Source organism: Quercus robur, chromosome 6 (assembly GCF_932294415.1).
Source record: "Quercus robur chromosome 6, dhQueRobu3.1, whole genome shotgun sequence".
Taxonomy (NCBI): Eukaryota; Viridiplantae; Streptophyta; class Magnoliopsida; order Fagales; family Fagaceae; genus Quercus; species Quercus robur.
The window spans coordinates 49,308,642-49,329,561 of record NC_065539.1 but is presented as its reverse complement, the minus strand read 5'-3'; the positions used below and the strand labels follow the sequence as shown (position 1 = coordinate 49,329,561).

Below are 20,920 nucleotides of genomic sequence, written 5' to 3'. Positions count from 1 at the left end.
GTTGAAAAAAAAAAAAAAAAAAGGACGGAAACGTGAAAATAAAAACGTGAACTTTGGTTTCAGCTGAAACCAAACGCTCACATGGTTTTAAAATATTTATAAAATAAAATAAACTTTAAGTAATAATGCATTTCCCCTCAGAAAAGGCCTTTTAAGGATTAAACCCATACAACACTAGTATGCAAATTAAAAAGGGTAAATTCCACAAACCTACCCTGAGGTTTGTGGAAATACCAATGACGTCCACGACATTCTAAAACCTACCAATTTAGTCCTTAAAAGACAATTTTGTCCCTAACTTTCTTTCTCTTTCTCTAATCTGTCTCCATTCCTCTCCCCTTCTCTCTTCTCTTTCTCTATCTCTCAGATCTCTCTCTCAAAAATCACTGTTTGGCTCCTTTCCAATACCTATTCCGCCATTCCTTTCTTTTCTTATAAATTCTTTTTTTACTCTGTTAAAACCAACACAAACTTATTCAACACCAAAACCCCATCTCTAATCTAACCCAAAAACATACCCTATAAAACCAACAAAATTCAACACATTTACACAAACCATTCACCACCAAAAACTCATTTTTTATCAAACCCATAAACTTACTCTACAAACCAATAGAAATCAACACATTTAAACAAAACATTCACCACCAAGAACCCATTTTTAAATCAAACCCAGAAACATTCACTAACTTTTCAAGAAACCAATACATATACACATGATAAAATTACTGAACAATCATACATAAAATTGTAAGATTTATTTCTGTCAGCTCAAACAAAACAAAAAACTTCTCTTTCTATTCGGTGAGGTCCGATTCAGAGATTGTGGATCGGGCTTATTCGACGATTCAGCATGCGATGTCTCGGCTTGAGGATAAGTTTCAGCTTGTTTTGATTCAAAACACCGTTCCTCTTGACGTTGAGAGACTATACGGCTCGATTCGCCGGAGTAGCCTTTCGTTCCCGGTCAACAATGCCGAAATTATTGCCGGAGAAGATGGTATGAGTGTGGTGGTCAGTGACTTTTCTAGTGGCTGTGGGTGATATGGGTTTGTTGGGCAGTGGGTTTTGAGAGAGATCTGAGAAAGAGAGAGAGAAGAGAAAAGGGGAGAGGAACGGAGAGAGAGAGAAGCAAGAAGAGGAAGATTGGTATTATCACTTAAGGGTAGGGATAAAATTGTCTTTTAAGGATTAAATTGGTAGGTTTTAGAATGTTGTGGACCTCATTGGTATTTCCACAAACCTTAGGGTAGGTTTGTGGAATTTACCCAATTAAAAATGTTTTGCAGCAGAACGGCAGGTTTATTTATCCAGGTGCTAGCCTTCAGACAACCGTGAGATAATGGGGAGAAACTGCAATACATGTCATATGAGCAATATAATTCGAGTTCACTTGATAACTCCAAATCACCAATGGAGGTTTTTCTTTCGCGCCTTATACAACAAAAAGCAATACATTTTGAACCGACAAGATTACAAATACATACAGTTTTTGTACATAATCCTCTACTGCTGCTTTGTGGATAACAAAGGCATTCAGTTCTTGATACATACTCTTCTACTAGGTGATTTGAAATTCTACAACTCTTCTTTTGATAATTAATATTCTACAACTCAGCGCATGATCTTTTTTGGGTCTTGGCAAAAAGTGTTTGCAGCGAGTCATTGCATAGAATCAGTGTTAAACCTCAAAAAGCATATCAGAACAGAATGAAAATCAACAACTAGGAGAAATGACCAAGCTTTCAAGTATTGGCAAGCGAGATACTCTTTCAATTTCCTTAATGACCAGTTCCTTTTCCTCCTCAAATTGCTCATCTTCAGCACCTGCAAAGATGAATAAGTTAGCAGAGATAACTACAAAGGAAAGAACAGTTTCATATACAATGTTTTAAAACACAATCGTTAGCTCATTTTAATCTAGAGCCAATGTGCTGCTAGTTAGGAGATACACTGCCAAAAATATACAACGTTTTCCAGGAGAGAGATTGTGAAGCAATTTCAGCAATTTCTCATGGTTTTTTGCCAGAATAACCTTTACTTCTCGTGGCATGTTAGGATTAGCAACAAAAACCTTTGAAATAAAATAAACAAACGAGAAACATGTATGGCAAGCAAAGCATCAAAACCTAATGCTTTAACAAGTTAACAAATGATAATTATGTTGCGAAAGAAATCGATATTTTGCAGGATACATGTGGTAAGCGCACCAGAAGGAATGTGAACATAAGCAAATTTGCAACTACAGACAAACAATGAGAAGAAAGAGCAACATTCGAGTACCTTGAAAATGTGGAAAGCAGACATCTGGATAGTTTTGCTTGAATCCTTCTCAGAAAAACAGAAACAACAAACAAACAAGAAAGTTATTGCACAGAGAAGGAAAAGTTACAAATATGTTGCGGTCAATGTTTTGATGATAGAGGAGCTTGGAAAGCTAGTCTATTACAGCTTTGGGCTGCCCATTAGTTAATCAAGAATTAACATCAGCAGTACACAGTTTGAGCCAACCAACCTAGGACTCTAGGAGGCAGAATAAGACGATCTAATCAGACAGGTAAATTAAATTATTGATTAAAAAAAACCACAAAGCTTTGATGGGTCCAGCAGATGCCATATATCTGAAGTTCACATCTAAGAGATTAATAACAGATTTGGTTTCCTATAAAACAGAAATCCCGCCTAGCACTCAACAGACAATAACCCTTCCACACATAAGTAGTTAAGACCTTAATTTGTATCACAAGGACAAATCTAGGATGGCATTGGTTCATTGGATCAGATCTTGAAACCTTGCATAAACCGCAGAAAAATGCATGTCTACACAATGACCAGAACATCAAATTAACAAAAAGAAAAAAAAATGTGCACAAGGAAAATAGAAGTACAAGATAAGCGAAGCTGAACAAAAGAGTGAAAGAAACAAGAAAGTGATTCAAAACATAGAGAAATATCTTCAGATACACAAGAATAAATTCCATTCTCAGCAAGCCAACTCTTAAGCATCCATGCAAGAACCATAAATGACAATGGAAAACCCAAAAAAAAAATTCCTATACCTTTAGCAATGTCATCATGACTTTCAAGCACCGAACTTCTAAAATGTAGCGCTTCATTATATGGGAATTTGGAGGCTCCAAAAGAAAATCCAAGAGAAGCTAAAATTCATGAGCATTCTAATGTTAGCATATCCCATGGGTCAAAAAAACAACTGAGCACTCTACTGGAAAATTATAATGAGAACTAACCTTTAAGGATTGCCTTCTTGTCACATAATTAGCAGAAGTCAAGAGATTCTCATATAAATTGCAGAACTGCAAAAAGAAATACCTATCAGATAATTTGAAGTTAACATGGGATATAATTATACCAAAATAATTTTGAACAAGCTATCTTCACTGCCTGCATATGCAGTGTACAAATCAGGGTACATGCACGTGCTGGTTTCCAAAACAACATAAATTAAAATGATTAGTATTATTCTTCAAAAAGCTTCGTGACCAAGAAAATTTCCTAAGCCTAAAATATTTATCAAGCATCCATCAGAGGTTCTAAAGAAACATTAGTTGCAGCCTAGATTTGTTCAGAATTATATAGGAAGAAAGACAAGGGCAGGCAAACCTCATCATAATGAGCAGTCAAATATTCAGAGACCATCGTATCGTGTTTAGTAATAGTAAGCAGATCCTGCCAAACATTTTCTTTTAGGGACATATAATGGAATAGCACAGAAAGGGGCTTAAATATTAAACAGATAAACACAAAATATTAAAGAAACTAATAGATCTGACCTTAAAGGTAGAAAACGCATCAGAAGCAACATCAAAAGTAGGCAACTCCACAAATTTAAAGAACAACTCACAGCTTGCAGACTCCAATATGTATCTGAAAAATCACTAAAAAATTTAAAACATGTGAAAAAATGACGCTTGCCGCAAAGTAAGAGTGCATGCCAAAGCAAATACCACAAGAACTATTTTTACTTTTAGCAACACCAAAGCATTACAATCAGCTTAGAATTTCTAATGTTTAACAACTGTATAACAAGGATTTTAACATGAGGGATAAATCCTAAATTTCTGAAGCAATGCTACTTCCATCATCAAACTCCATATAAAAACAATCAAATTCTTTTTTCTTTCTTCCACAACACAATAGAAGCACCTTAAACTTTTTAAGTCTCAGAAATAACAGGTTGAACACCAGACATCCTCCTCAAAATAGAGAAAGGTACCGGTACCATTGAATACAAAAGTCAGTGATCGGACTACCAAATATTTGTATGCTGGTCCAATTAGTATTTATGTAGCCCCAGGATCCATGTTTATATTATTTGTTCAATATAAATAAGCCACCTTCAAAAGGTGGAAAAATTAATATTTGTCTATGAAAGCTTATACACACAACCAGTTGAAAATAAGCTTGAGGCTCTACAAGAAGGGAATGCTTAAAAAAGGGGCCAAAAATGATAAGTTACACATGAATACAACATAGGCCTCATGCTTTGAACCTAAGCAATATTGTAAATATACTGCGATGAGTAACATAAAAACACATGGTATCAATTCATGCATCAATATATTCCACTATTCCCATGCACAAATCATATGTGAGTAGAATTTTGTCTATCCATACAATGATGCACAGCTCATAAATCATATGTGGAGATAGTAGAACTCATCATCACTTACACACAAAGTTCAAAATTCAAACAATCATAAGGAATCAGAGATCAGTCACAATAACTGGTGATTGAGCCTCATTCTTCTTAAACCTACCTAACAAAAAATTCTCAATATATATGCCTCAAAAGCCTCCAAAGACCATAATCAAAATAGATCATAAAAAGCGATGGTGGCGAAAGTGATGATGATATGATCACATTTGGAAGTTTTCATGAACTGGAGGCATCACAAATATGCTGAACACACAATCACACAATTTAATTCTTTCTATAATTCAATTAAATAACTTCTTTTTGTACAATCCTGTACAATCATTGCTAATGAATAAATAAATATGGAGCACATTCACAAATTTGAACCAACTTAGCAGGATCATTAAGGGCACAACAGTTAGGGAAAAAGGAAAATACAAAGACGAAGAAAACAAGGAAGAAGAGGTTGAATGTCTTACTTTGCAAGTACGGAAATTTGACGCAGTCCCTCAACATATTTCCACAATTCAAAGCAATTTCCTTGCTATCATAGCTGCTCAAAACAGAACTATCAGTCACACGCAACATTATCCTATCAATTCCACTAATAACACAGCACTGAATGGCAAGTTTACTGCAATGGCTGGTAAGTACATAACACTTCAACAGAGACATAGCTACCGCGCAAAATTAGCACAATCTGCAAGTAAGACTACAACATTAAACTAGGGGACAAACATTTTTTTTATATTTTTTTTACAACTAAAGATATCCTTGTTAATACAGGATAAAAACTCAAATACGCCAGAAGTGTATCAAGCTACTCCTAAAGAATTACAGTATAAAATTTAAAATATCTATAAATTCTGAAAAAAGACATGGAAAGGACATTGCCTAGACCAGACATCCAACCATACAAACTTCTCAAAAACCGCTTTATTACATGTGTCGGATGTTCAATACCTTCAAACGTCCTAATATTCGTCTCTCTCCACTATAAAAGAATATTACTTCACAATGAGTTTTTTACATATATAATTGTAGTTGAACATAATTGATAGGACTTCAATAACCAAAATAACATAATGTGAAACACTGAAAACCCATTAACATCAATAACAACACAATGCTGAATCTTTCCAGATGACATCAATTTATATTATATATATATATATATATATATATATATAATCTTACCTTTATTAAAGACTATATAATCCAATCTTACCTTCATTGAAGATAAGATAGGATATAACGTTGTGTGGTCAAGTTTATAAATGAAATTGACTCAACTGTAGCAAATTAATTATTGTCTCTTTCTTTTTTTTCTTTTTCTTTTTTTTCTTTTTTTGAGAAGATGAAGATGATCCACTATTCAAATTTACATCTTTTTTACACACCTTTCATCTAGCGAAGTACACAAAGAAAGTAGACACATATTTGATGATTGATGTTTAAAAATTTTTTAACTGCTCAATTTGTTTTTGGGTTGAAGAAGATATTGTGTGTGCTGGCTTGGGAAGCATCTTATTTTTATTATCAGATATGAAAGAATACACAATGGAAAGTGGAGTTATAAATGGGGATCTTGAATTGCATAATGTTTAATGTCAGACGCAAAGTAGTAGCAAGATCAAAAGTATAAAACTCCATCCAAAATTGTGCTTTATCTAGCTAATTAATGGAGAATTTCCTTCTCTGTTCTTGGTGGTTAATTAATTGTTGATGTCTTTGATGCTGTATGTATGTCTATGGAGCTTATAGTAGGGAGAGCTGCCATGTAGTTTTGTTCTATTATTTACCCTTGGCTGCTTGTATCTGTGTTCTGCTTGGCTGGTTTTCTCTTACCCCCAAGCTGACCAAAAGAAAGAAGAAAAAGAAACTTATTTTATCTGTTTGTTTGTTTTGATATGTCATTGTTATCATTCCTGCGTAACCATTATCGAGTTTGAGGATGACAAAGCTTCCACTTTTATGGTATTATCTAGGGGTGTTCATCAAACCGCACAAACCACAAAAATCACCAATAAAATGGCATAACCGTAATCTAAAGACGGAACCAAAACTTTGATTTAGGAGGGCAACTTTACTGTTGACTGTGTGCGGCGATTTAAACCTCTAACTTTGATACGACTTACTTGTTATGGCTTTTTTTTTGGGTAAGAACAAAATTATTTTTGTTTAGAATTTTTCAAAGGGCAGAGTTGTTTATTTTAGATAAAATTGATTAATTAGGCTTAATTTGTTTTAGTTTTACTATTGGTAATTTTTGTTGTTGAGCTTTTTTTTTTTTTTTTTTGGCTTGTATATTTTGTTTTAGATTTTAGATCTATAATTTTTTTTACGGCCACTAAAATGAGGAAAATGCTAAACTTACAAGCTTTTTTTATAAATTACTGATATGATAAGTGCTACTGCTACTGGTAAGTAAAAAAATGATGTGAGTGTTCACCAAAATAGTTTGTAAAAATATTTGTGAGTATAACATTACGCTTAAAAGAATCAATGATATTGTTTTAGGGAAACAAAAAGTAATTTTATAGAACAAAATTGCTAAAATTAGTACACATATATAATAATATTTAAAAAAAAAATTGGGGGGGGGGGGGGCATTGCCCCCTAATCCAATGATAGCTCCATCCCTAACTGCACTGCATAGTGCAGCACAGTTTGCAGTTTATAATAAGAAAACCGCACAAACACAATACACCACACCCTCTTTATACATTAATATAATTATTTTTTAAATATTAAATAAATTATTAATAGTTTAATAACCTAGTTTTCAAAAAAGAAAGTTTAATAAAGGTATTAAAGTATTATAATATCAAATGCACATTATTAATAGGTTAATATTATAGCTGCTAGCCGTCTAAAGCACTGTATCAACTTCTAAAAAATGAAAAAATAAAAATAAAAAAAGTGTATCACTCTCTCACTCTTTGTCTTAGCGTCTGAACCCTCAGGTAGGGATGGCAATTTCGGCCCGACCCGCGGGTACCCAGTCCGGCCCGACCCTAATGGGCCGGGTTTTACCCGGTCCGATTAAGGATAGGGTCGGGTATGGATTTTTAAAAAAAAACCCGAAGCGGGTCCGGGTCGGGTCCAGGTTTTATTGAAAAAACCCGAAACCCGGCCCGAAACCCGCCCCGTTTAAAACCCGGTATCCTAAATTACTAAAATGCCCTTTATATATATAAACCTATAATTCTAACCTAAATCCCTAACCCAGTAATCCCTAAATCTGAAATCACTCAGCCTCCAGCCCTCCCTCACGCAGCTCTCCCTCACGCTGTCACGCAGCTCTCCCTCACTCCCTCACGCAGCTCACGCAGCTCTCCCTCACTCCCTCACGTAGCAGCAGCACGCAGCACGCAGCACGCAGTTCTCTTTTACTCCGTCGCCCATCTCCAGTCACGCAGCTCTCCTTCACGCAGCTCACGCAGCTCTCCCTCACTCCCTCATGTAGCACGCAGCACGCAGCTCTCCCTCACTCCCTCACTCCGCAGCTCATCTCTAGGTTTGTGTCACCGGTTCTTTTTTTTTTTTTTTTGGTTGTTGTAATGTGGCTGACCGTCGACCCACAGGTTTGTGCCCATCTCAGAGCTGCCTACCACAATTGCTTCAACAGGTTCCAACTTCAACTTCCAAATCCTTTCTTCTTCTTTTATTTTTTTTTTTAATAAAAATTTCTTTATTAGGGAAAAGAAAAGGGGCTCTCTTTTTCTTTTTCTTTTTTTTATTATTCGTCTTTAACAAAAAAATTTTAATGTACAGATGGTATTCAGAGAAGTTCGTGAAGGGTGAATGGAAGAAAGAGGAATGTGTTTCTGAGTGGCAAAAATACAGAGCTTGCCTGGCTGCCCAATGAATGGGCTTCAATCTGGCAAAAAAAAAACTCAATGGGCTTTAAAAAAAAAAAATTAGTTGGGCCAGATTTGGGCCCAACAGGTTAAACGGGGCCCGCGGGGCGGGTCTGGGCCCCGGGAAAAAAACCCAATTATTATTCGGGTCGGGTCTGGGTTTAGGGTCTTGGCCCGCGGGTCGGGCCCGGGTATGCAAAAACCCGGCCCGAACCCGACCCGTTGCCATCCCTACCCTCAGGGTTGCTCGTTCAAACCTTGCCGCCACAATTTAAACAATTTCTTGTTGGGTTTACAATTAATACTTGTTTTGGATTTTCAATTCATTTCATGCTTTGCTTTAGACTTGTTTACTTTATGGTTTTAATAATTGAAACTTGAAATTAGTAGTCATGGCTAGCATTGCTTTGAGTCTAGGTAATTCTTTTTTTGCTTTGTACCTGGTGTTTCAAATAAACTCTTTACTTCATATTCTTGATCTAAAGTGAAGAGCATTAGATTTTGACAATTAAAACATTTAAGTTGCTTGCTACTGTACCCTATTCAAACTACTTGACTTCATTTAAATGTTTGAGGCATACCTGAGAATCTAAGATAGTGATATTAGTAATATATGCTAAATTGTATGGTGATATATGATGAATTTTTATATAGCAAGTGTATTATGGGCTGAGATAATGATATAAGTTCAATTTTTTTTATATACCTGATGTATTATAGTTCATGAAAACAAAGTTTTGGGCTGGCCCAAACCAACCTAGCAAGTGTTGATTAGGAAAGACAACCCAAAATAAAGAAAAATTAGTTCAATAGTTTAAAACTTGGCCCCAAAAAAATTAAAAAAAAAAAATATATATATATATATATATATATGTTTTGGACTGGGCAGGAAAAGCCCAAAATTTGAAAATAAATAAATAAATAACAGCTTCAAATCGCATTTTATACACTGCAGCTGCGTTTGGATTGCGCTGATTCCAGCGCGTTTGCGTTTTTCTCCCTCTTTTTTTTTTTTTTTTTTTCACGCGTTTTTTAGACTTGCGGTTACTGTTCATGCACTGTTCAATGAACAGTAACCGCAAATTTTGACTTTTCAAACTTTTTTCATCCAATCAGTGCACATCGTATACTGTTCATGGACCTATAAATTTCACTTTTCAGCAACTTTTTCATTAAAAATGGGTCCCACGGTACTATTCACACATTTAAAAATTATTTTGCTACAGTATTTTTCAGTTTTCAATTTCAGTTTTCAGTTTTCAGCTGTATCTAAACGGACCCTGCACTGCACATGTGACCACAAAAATGAGGTGCAATGCAATTATGGTTTTGGCTAAACCGCACCGCAAAATATGATACTAAAAATTGGCCCAAAACTGCTCAGCATCACAAATACCCCTAGTATCATCCCTCCCTTCCCCCATTGACTCTAAAATGATTTCATTTATACAACCTTTTAGAGTTGACTCTATGGTCACGTCATAAGTTTATATACTTTATTCACTGCCACTATCATTAGTTTTATCTTCCTTGTGTGCCCATGCCTTCAAATTATGTTATGTTATGTATTTATTTTTAAATTAGAAACAATAGAATTTACTTATAACCAATGGTCTCTCTCTTTTTCACAATAATAGCTCTTTAACATTATTGAATTTATTTATTTGTTAGCAGGATTTAAATCAAAATCCTTTATTCAACAACAATAAACTTTACTAGTTGAACATCTTTAAATATACATATAAAAAATATATTTCATAGTAATTAAGTTGGTATAATGTAAAGGATTTTATATGTTCGTCATCTATTAGACACCTCACATCTGTTAGCTTTGGACCACTAGAACAAATTGACCTCGGGTAATATGGATTCTACTCTATGATTCATTTAGGGTTTTGATTGTTTTACATCCAATTCCTAAAGTGTACAGTGTGAACACCTTGTGTGGAAGTATGGACATTGTGTGAAACATTGTACTCTCTAGCAAACTCCACTAAATGAGAAAAAGGCTAGTGTTGATATGCAAAAAGAACATTTTAAGAATGTGCTCCTAAAATTTCCTGTTAAGAGATCACAGTTCTATATTTCTTTCCATAGTTATACAAATTATCTGCATATGAAATATTTTCCTCTGCTCTTGATGTATGATATGGATGGAAGTTGTGGGCACTATACTCGACCATTGTCCGTAAATAATATGTTAGTTATTTTTTACTGACATGATATCATTTGATACTAAATACCTCCTCCAATATACTCCAACAAACTCCACTGAATGGGAAGAAGGCTAATGGATATGCAAAAAGAACACTATAAGAAATGCGCTCCTAAAATTTCCTGTTAAGAGATTGCAATTGTATATTTCTTTCCAAAGTCATACAAATTATTTGATACGAGTGGAAGTTATGGGCACTCTACATGACCATTGTCCGTAATATGCTTGGAAGATTTCTAAACACTTGTATGAAATAACCGAATAATCTTAGAAGCTTTGAATGAGAGGGCAAAAAGCAATTCATGATTGGGTTTCCAATATGCCGGTTCTAATAACAATTTCTCCAAATTATTGGTTGATGAAAAACAAAATCATTAACTTCTGAAAAATTAAACAAACAAACATTCTCACAATTCACCCGAAAATGAATTCATTTAACTTCTGAAAAATTACATAGAAAATTTCACAAAACAAGCTCTCACAGTTCTCGCTTCTCCTCACTTGGACCTACTGCAATACAAAAGCAATGAGAGATCCAGAATTGGCAAATCAAGGGTCTGTTTAGATACCGCTTATTTTGCTGAAACTGAAAACTTATTGCTGAAAATACTGTAGATAAAGATAAAAGTTAGTTGAAATAATACAGTAAAACTTATGAATAGTACTAAAAAGTGCAATGAGACCTATAAATAGTAAAAAAAAATAAGCTGAATAGTAAAATCATTTTAATTTTTCATTGGTATCCAAACACACCCCAAATAATCATAGGATGAACCTCTCAATTTTTCTGAGCTCTTTTGTAACATCAACCATATCTGGCCTGATCTCCGGATCCTTTTTTCTGCAGATGAGGGCAAGCCGTAATACAGCTTGTAATTGTTGCCACACAACAGATCCTTCTTCCCCTACAAGGATTGCAGGATCCACAACCTCATTTATGGTAAATCTTTTTCTGTCATTTTCAAGATCCTCAACATTAAAATAGTCAGTGGTGTTAAATAGATACTGCAATTTCTGTCCAGTTAAAAGCTCTAACAGAAACGATCCGAAGCTGTAGACGTCAACTTTCTCCGTTATGTAGTTTGTAGCCAAATAGTGGGGGCATACAAAATATTGAGTTCCACTTCCACAAAGAACATCCTCTACGTGAGTTTCACCTTCAGGGATCGATATGGAAAATGAAAAATCAGTTAGTTTGGCAACACCGTGTTGGTCTAGGAAGACATTTCCTGTTTTTATGTCCCTGTGGACAATAGGTCTTGAGAACGCAGTGTGGAGATACGAAATTGCATGAGCAATTTCCCTTGCAATCTTTAGCCTGCTCTGCCATGACAAGGGCTCACGTTCATGTTGTTGTGCACCATCATGACTAGTATCATTAAATAATCGACTCGAAAGTGATCCATTTGCAGCAGATTCATACACTGAAATGGGGACTTGAGTCTCGAGACAGCACCCTATGAGCTTTAGAACATTATTGTGAGTGCTCATCTTTGCAGAAACAGCTATATCAGTGAAAAGATAGTCACGTTGGTTTCTTCTGTACTTTTTAATGGAAATCATTCGGCCTTCAAAAGAACCATTGTACCAATCACATAACATACCTGTATGAAAAAAACAGCTAGGATCGTAGTTATTTGTTGCCCGCTGGAGTTCTTCACAAGAGTAGCTACGGATAGGAATTGGCCTACCATTACAAGTGGCAATCAGCTTCTCATGTAGTTTGCTTCCATTTTCATAAAACGCTCTCTCTCTTTCTTTGTCTCTTTTTTTGTCTCGTTTCTTTCTTAACATTCTTAACAAATTCTCTCTCTCTCTCTCTCTCTCTCTCTCTCTCTTCCCGTTTGGCTGGAGTATGGCTCAACCTTTAATCCCCTTCACCTTTGCAGTCCACGAAGCTACAAGGAAAGTTCGTCCAAAATACGTGAAGCTTTCCTCTTGGAATTTGTTAGCTTCTATATTATTGACTTTCTGAAGAATTTTGCTTCGCTGGGTCATCATGCTGTAGTTATTTTACGCGGAAAGTTTGTCTTTTTTGGTTGAAAAAGTTGAACAGTAATCAAATTTTGATGTCATACTTAATTTATTAATTATTTAAAATATAAATAAATACTTTTAATTAATACAAATAAAAAAAATTTCAATTAAATAAAAGAAATATCTTTATATTTTCCATATCGTAATTTTGACCCGGCAAACAAAAAATATCAAAGCTTAAGCAAACATATGTATTGTGGGGCCCAATAATTTATGGCCCTAGCCCACTTTTACATTGGACCGATGGGCCCGAGCCGAGGTGGGATATAACCGATGACACATAATAAAAGTCCAAGTAACCTTGATACATAGCCGATGATGACTCTATCCTCGGCATCTCCAAGGCTCTCCTGAAAAGAAATGGCAAGAACGGTATAGAAACAGTTTTGGAAAAAACCTAAAATATCTGCGTTGATAGAAAAAGAACCCCTGGACAGTATGGCAACAAAGGACGAAGGGAAAGCTGTCATTACCGTCATTGAATACTCTGCACCTGACAGAACCCTACTCTTCAGTTTTTACAACCACCCTCAACCACTTTGGATATGGGCTGATGGGACAAGTATCAGTCCTGGAAAGACGAACCTACACGTGGACGATGAATGAGGGATATAAGCTAATATAAAAGGAAAAGTAAGCAATCCAGAAAAGAGGCTGGGAAAAAAGGCCAAGAACCAGAGCCTCCCAGACCGTATCGAGGAGATAATCTTCTCGAGCGAACATGGTTTAGTTCTGTATCAATATCACGACTAACCACCGTCTGGTGACCAAGACCTAGCCTTTCAAACCCACGTTCTACAAATTATATTGTTTGGACCTTTTTACGTGCGAACTCAATATTATTTTGAGTTCGTTACAAATTGAGTCCTTACATGTATAATATTTCTTTACTTATTTTTATGTTGATTAGTTGATGATGATGATGATGATAATAATAATAATAATCATAATAATATAAAAATTATAACTTTAGAAGGTCGCTTACCATAAAAAAAAAAAAAAAAAAAAAGAAGGACACGCGGATGACAAAAGTTAAAAACCATTGAAGGGTCCAATCTCACTTGTGCTTCACGAGGTCATGTGGCAGTGGTTTTGTCAGGCAAAACAGTGGGCACACTTAAAAAACAAGAATACAGCTATATTTTTACCTATATAGCCCTGTTTGGTTTTTTTGTATCACTCATCGTTCATCATTGTTACTTTTTAGTTTTACTCAATCTTCATCGTTTATCCTTCGTCACTTAAAATGCTCCTTTTTTCCAAATCTCCCGATTGGCTCCTTAACTCATCACCCATTTTTCAACTTCAGAAGTTGCGGCTGGGTTTCACCCAAAAAATAATTCAGTCTGGTTTGTCAAACATTGCGACTCGGTGCGTGGGTTTGATTACAAAAATGTCGTTAGAAACTGAGAGTATGTTTAATAACTTTTTTTTTTTTCTATTTTCTAAAATAATTTTTTTATTTTTGAAATTAAAAAACTTGTTTGACAATCCAAAATTATCAGAAAACAAAAATTGTTCTTAAAATTCATTTTACGAAGGAAACTACAAACATGTAAAAGACTGTTTTCAATTTCTAATTTTCAAAAATCAATGAAAACAGATTTATGAATTATAGAAACAGCAAATCCAAACAGCCCCTAGCATCACAAAAGATTACTTTATTTATTTTACTTACTTACATGCTATCGCAGTTGATCTATTTTAGTTTTCAACAAAAATAAAATAATATCAACATCACAATAAAATAATATATCTATTACAATAAAATAATACATTAAAAAAAATTAAAAAAAAAAAACACCGGAAATATTATAACCAGAGCAATGTAAACACAAAATAAAATAATTTTTTTTTTTTAGTCGTACACGGTAGCTGTAGCTGAGAAGCCAATTTTTTTGGCTATAGCTCTACTGCAGCAGCTCCAAATAGCCTTTTAATGGTGCTAAAAATAGCTTTTTAGCACCACTACTTCAAGTGCTCTAATACAACAAAAAGCAATACATTTTGAACCGACGAGATTACAAATACATACAGTTTTTGTACATAATCTTCCACTGCTGCTTTGTGGATTACAAAGGCATTCAGTTCTTGATACATACTCTTCTACTAGGTGATTTGAAATTCTACAACTCTTCTTTTGATAATTAATATTCTACAACTCAGCGCATGATCTTTTTTGGGTCTTGGCAAAAAGTGTTTGCAGAGAGACATTACATAGAATCAGTGTTAAACCTCAAAAAGCATATCAGAACAGAATGAAAATCAACAACTAGGAGAAATGACCTGGCTTTCAAGTATTGGCAAGCGAGATACTCTTTCAATTTCCTTAATGATCAGTTCCTTTTCCTCCTCAAATTGCTCATCTTCAGCACCTGCAAAGATGAATAAGTTAGCAGAGATAACTACAAAGGAAAGAATAGTTTCATATACAATGTTTTAAAACACAATCTTTAGCCCATTTTAATCTAGAGCCAATGTGCTGCTAGTTAGGAGATACACTGCCAAAAATATACAACCTTTTCCAGGAGAGAGATTGTGAAGCAATTCCAGCAATTTCTCATGGTTTTTTGCCAGAATAACCTTTACTTCTCGTGGCTTGTTAGGATTAGCAACAAAAACCTATAAAATAAAATAAAAAATAAAATAAACAAACGAGAAACATGTATGGCAAGCAAAGCATCAAAACCTAATGCTTTAACAAGTTAATAAATGATAATTATGTTGTGAAAGAAACAGATATTTTGCAGGATACATGTGGTACTTTCTATATGCACCAGAAGGATTGTGAAAATAAGCAACTTTGCAACTACAGACGAACAATGAGAAGAAAGAGCAACATTCGAGTACCTTGAAAATGTGGAAAGCAGACATCTGGATAGTTTTGCTTGAATCCTTCTCAGACAAACAGAAAACAACAAACAAACAAAAAAGTTATTGCACAGAGAAGGAAGAATTACAAATATGTTGCGGTCAATGTTTTGATGATAGAGGAGCTTGGAAAGCTAGTCTATCACAGCTTTGGGCTGCCCATTAGTTAATTAAGAATTAACATCAGCAATACACAGTTTGAGCCAACCAACCTAGGAGGCAGAATAAGACAATCTAGTCAGACAGGTAAATTAAATTATTGATTAAAAAAAGCCACAAAGCTTTGATGGGTCCAGCAGATGCCATATATCTGAAGTTCACATCTAAGAGATTAATTTCAGATTTGGTTTCCTATAAAACAGAAATCCCGCCTAGCACTCAACAGACAATAACCCTTCCACACATAAGTAGTTAAGACCTTAATTTGTATCACAAGGACAAATCTAGGATGGCATTGGATCATTTGATCAGATCTTGAAACCTTGCATAAACCGCAGAAAAATGTGTGTCTACACAATGACCAGAATATCAAATTAACAGCAAGAAAAAAAATTTGCACAAGTAAAATAGAAGTACAAGACAAGCCAAGCTGAACAAAAGAGTGTAAGAAACAAGAAAGTGATTCAAAACATAGAGACATATCTTCAGTTACACAAGAATAAATTCCATTCTCAGCAAGCCAACTCTTAAGCATCCATGCCATAAATGACAATGGAAAACCAAAAAAACCCTATACCTTTAGCAATGTCATCATGACTTTCAAGTACCGAACTTCTAAAATGTAGCGCTTCATTATATGGGAATTTGGAGGCTCCAAAAGAAAATCCGAGAGAAGCTAAAATTCATGAGCATTCTATTGTTAGCATATCCCATGGGTCAAAAAAACAACAAAACACTTACTGGAAAATTATAACGAGAACTAACCTTTAAGGATTGCCTTCTTGTCACATAATTAGCAGAAGTCAAGAGATTCTCATATAAATTAAAGAACTGCAAAAAGAAAAACCTATCAGATAATTTGAAAGTTAACATGGGATATAATTATACCAAAATAATTTTGAACAAGCTATCTTCACCGCCTGCATATGCAGTGTACAATATCAGGGTACATGCACATGCTGGTTTCCAAAACAACATGAATTAAAATGATTAGTATTATTCTTCAAAAAGCTTTGTGACCAAGAAAATTTCCTAAGCCTAAAATATTTATCAAGCATCCATCAGAGGTTCTAAAGAAACATTAGCTGCTGCCTAGATTTGTTCAGAATTATATAGGAAGAAAGACAAGGGCAGACAAACCTCATCATAATGAGCAGTCAAATATTCAGAGACCATCGTATCGTGTTTAGTAAGCAGATCCTGCCAAACATTTTTTTTAGAGACATATAATGGAATAGCACAGAAAGGGGCTTAAATATTAAACACATAAACACAAAATATCATAGAAACTCATAGATCTGACCTTAAAGGTAGAAAACGCATCAGAAGCAACATCAAAAGTAGGCAACTCCACAAATTTAAAGAACAACTCAAAGCTTGCAGACTCCAATATGTATCTGAAAAATCACTACAAAATTTAAACATGTGAAAAAATGAAACTTGCTTGCCACAAAGTAAGAGTGCATGACAACCAAAATTCTCCAACAGAAGCAAATACCACAAGAACTACTTTTACTTTTAGCAACACCAAAGCAGTACAATCAATTTAGAATTTCTAATGTTTAACAACTGTATAACAAGGATTTTAAAGTGAGTGATAAATCCTAAATTTCTGAAGCAATGCTACTTCCATCATCACATTCCATATAAAAACAACGAAATCCTTTTTTCTTTCTTCCACAACACAATAGAAGCACCTTACCCCCTAAGTCCCATAAATAACAGGGTGAACACCAGGCACCCTCCTCAAAATAGAGAAAGGTACCATTGAATACAAAGGTCAGTGATCAGGCTACCAATTACTTGGATGCTGGTCCAATTATGTATTTATGTAGCCCCAGGATTCATGTTATATTATTCATTAATAAAAACAAGCCACCTTCAAATGGTGATAAAATCAATATTTGTCTACGAAAGCTTATGCACAACCAGGTGAAAATAAGCTAGAGGTTCTACAATAAGTGAATGCTTAAAAAAGGGGGAAAATTGATAAGTTACACACGCATACAACATAAGCCTCATGCTTTGAACCTAAGCAATATTGTAAATATACCGTGATGAGTAACATAAAAACACATGGTATCAATTCTTGCACTAATATATTCCATAATTCCACATGCATAAATCATTTGCGAGTAGAATTTTGTCTATCCAAACAATGATGCACAGCTCATAAATCCTGTGTAGAGATAGTAGAACTCATCATCACTTGCACACAAAGTTCAAAATTCAAACAATCATAAGGAATCAGAGATCAGTCACAATAACTGGTGATTGAGCCTCATTCTTCTCAAACCTACCTAACAAAAAATTCTCAATATATATGCCTCAAAAGCATCCAAAGACCATAATCAAAATAGATCATAAAAAGTGATGGTGGTGATAGTGATGATGATATGATGGTGATGGTGATGGTGATAATGGAAAGATCACATCTGAAAGTTTTCATGAACTGGAGGCATCACAAATATGCCAAACACACAATCACACAATTTAATTCTTTCTATAATTTAATTAAATAGCTTCCTTTTGTACAATCCTGTACAATCATTGCTAATGAATGAATAAATATGGAGCACATTCACAAATTTGAACCAACTTAGCAGGATCATTGAGGGCACAACAGTTAGGGAAAAAAGAAAAAACAAAGACAAAGAAAAACAAGGAAGAAGAGGTTGAATGTCTTACTTTGCAAGTGATGGAAATTTGATGCAGTCCCTCAACATATTTCCACAATTCAAAGCAATTTCCTTGCTATCATAGCTGCTCAAAAAAGAACTATCAGTCACATGCAACATTATCCTATCAATCCCTCTAACACCACAGCACTGAATGGCAAGTACATGGCACCAAATGGTAAGTTTACTGCAATGGATGGTAAGTACATAACACTTCAACAGAAGATATAGCTACCACCCAAAATAGGCACAATCTGCAAGTAAGACTACAACATAAAACTAGGGGACAAACATTTTTTTTTTATTTTTTTTTTTACAAGTAAAGATATCCTTGTCAATACAGGATAAAAACTCAAATACACCAGAAGTGTATCAAGCTACTCCTAAAGATTGACAGCATAAAATTTCAAATATCTATAAATTCTGAAAAAAGACATGGAAAGGACACTGCCTAGACCAGACATCCAACCATACAAACTTCTCAAAAACCGCTTTATTACATGTGCCGGATGTTCAATACCTTCAAACGTCCTAATATTCGTCTATCTCCACTATTATAGAACATTACTTTACAATGAGTTTTCTACATATATAATTGTAGTTGACCATAATTGATAGGACTTACAATAACCAAAATAACATAATGTGAAACACCGAAAACCCATTAACATCAATAACAACACAATGCTGAATCTTGCCAGATGGCATCAATTTCTCCACTCCCCTTTAACATTAATAACCAGACCGATTAACCTAAACTTACCACACCACAAGAAAATCTAGTAATTCCAAATGATTTTCAATGTATTGCAGGCAGCAATACGTCGAGCCAACCTTCTGCTTCAACAATATAGACCAGCAATGCACCAAATCCTTCCGCGTCTGCGTCAAAAACACTACACCATTGTGAGAAATCAGTGTTAAAAAAAAACACGACAATGTGCTTCGAAAATTACTTACTTCCCATCCCAATATAGGTAACTTGTGGACCAAGAGAGAAATCACATCCTCTTTACATATCTCCTGAGCCAGCTGCGTGACTTGATCAGCATTCGGCTCATTCTCGCCGTCTCCGCTCAGCACACACCTCATTGTCGCGAAATTCTTCTCCACTTCTTCCAGAGCCTTTTTAACACAAAAACAATTCAATTCATGCCAATAAAAATTTGTTCAATCTTCCTCCTTAGACAGCGTTTGGTTTTCACATAAACTATTTTTTTTTTTTTTTTTTTAACAATTTGCAAACTAATCGATTAATTGATGAGAGAGTATAAGCAAAACCAAACGGGAAATGAGGGAAAAATGTGAGACCTTTTCGAGGGCTTTGACTTCGACGACGGTTTTGGTATCGAGGGCGGTGAGGGAGTCCTTGATGGCCTTGGCGACCTCGACTGGGGTTTTAGGCCTCGACGGCTTGAAGAACGAGAACGACATCGGTCGAGTCGAGTCGATACGATTCGATCTGATTCGATTTGGATCGATTTCTCTCTAATCTCTATTTTTGTGGACAGAATTGATGATGATGATGATCGGAGCTAAAGCAAAAGCAAAAGCAAAAGCAAAAGTCTACTTTGGAATTTTGCTTTTTGGTTTTTGTGTATTTCGAGAAGAAATAATGTTGTGGATCGCAATGATCATGCAAACAGAGAAGAGGTTCACTCGCAGCGACTTTATTGCGTCGATTTTGAATCGACGTTATAAGATGTACAGCGGCCTTTTTTTTTTTTTTTTTTTTTTTCTGACGAGGAGCTTTCACTTTCTCAGGCGTTGCTAAAAATTTTGTAGATGTAGGTGTCGCCTCAATAACTAACTTGTATTGGGATTTGGGACATTGACAACCCACCGCACGGAGCAGTGAAGCAAAATAATTCGGACTATTTTAACAAACTTATTAGTTGTAATCTCGCAGGAAAAATTTTAAAGAAAAAAATGAAATTATTTTTTTATCTATTTTCATATGTAGGACAAAGTTTGCACATCCTATTAGAATTTAGAATGGGTGTTGATAGTCAAAATTTGAAGACCAAAGAATATAAAATAATTTTTTTTATTAACATAAAGTTTTTTTTTTTTTTAATTCTAAGATTCCCTATATAGTTTTAAGGGTAACTTAGTGGAGTTGACATAAGAGTGATCAAAGAAATTACAAATTTTATTATATAAGTCTTAAAAATTAATATTGATGGATTGCTAATAATTAAAAAAAAATAAGTAATTTAGACAACCAGGAAAAAAATTTAATTAAAAAATTTATTTATTATATTGTTTTTAAATGCCACCAATTACATTGATTGTTTTTTGTAGTAAAATTAATTGTATCTTTAGTGATTTACTATCAATAATTTAAATGATACCAAAACCGTATGCTTTTGGATGAACTTATTTTCATTAACTTATTTAGTTTATTGTGTAAAAAAATACTACTATTCATTCAAAATAG

General features: G+C 34.6%; 2 protein-coding genes across 7 annotated transcripts; both read right to left on the bottom strand.

Annotated features, from left to right (window-relative positions):
* Positions 1 to 1,376: 1,376 nt before the first annotated feature.
* LOC126689247 (uncharacterized) lies at positions 1,377 to 20,263 on the bottom strand. Of its 5 annotated transcripts, XM_050384372.1 has the most exons (12): positions 19,792 to 20,227; positions 19,441 to 19,605; positions 19,244 to 19,362; positions 18,491 to 18,565; positions 17,106 to 17,199; positions 16,943 to 17,002; positions 16,568 to 16,633; positions 16,380 to 16,478; positions 15,623 to 15,667; positions 15,292 to 15,394; positions 15,046 to 15,147; positions 1,377 to 1,722 (listed from the first exon to the last, which is right to left on the bottom strand). In XM_050384372.1, the coding sequence occupies exons 1-12, from the start codon at positions 19,912 to 19,914 to the stop codon at positions 1,718 to 1,720; spliced, it is 1,056 nt and encodes a 351-aa protein (XP_050240329.1). In that variant the 5' UTR covers positions 19,915 to 20,227; the 3' UTR covers positions 1,377 to 1,717. The 5 variants fall into 5 exon arrangements, with proteins under 5 accessions (XP_050240329.1, XP_050240332.1, XP_050240331.1 ...); XM_050384371.1 differs by lacking the exon at positions 1,377 to 1,722 and having other exon boundaries at positions 14,562 to 15,147; positions 19,792 to 20,213; XM_050384375.1 differs by lacking the exons at positions 1,377 to 1,722; positions 15,046 to 15,147; positions 15,292 to 15,394; ... (1 more) ...; positions 16,380 to 16,478; positions 16,568 to 16,633 and adding exons at positions 1,901 to 2,074; positions 2,284 to 2,328; positions 3,060 to 3,158; positions 3,249 to 3,314 and having other exon boundaries at positions 19,792 to 20,263.
* Positions 11,149 to 12,572, bottom strand: LOC126689249 (serine/threonine-protein kinase ZRK1-like). Of its 2 annotated transcripts, none has more exons than XM_050384376.1 (2): positions 11,489 to 12,572; positions 11,149 to 11,344 (listed from the first exon to the last, which is right to left on the bottom strand). In XM_050384376.1, exon 1 carries the CDS (start codon positions 12,527 to 12,529, stop codon positions 11,498 to 11,500), a length of 1,032 nt encoding a protein of 343 aa, XP_050240333.1. In that variant the 5' UTR covers positions 12,530 to 12,572; the 3' UTR covers positions 11,149 to 11,344; positions 11,489 to 11,497. The 2 variants fall into 2 exon arrangements, with proteins under 2 accessions (XP_050240333.1, XP_050240334.1); XM_050384377.1 differs by having other exon boundaries at positions 11,149 to 11,245.
* Positions 20,264 to 20,920: the final 657 nt, after the last annotated feature.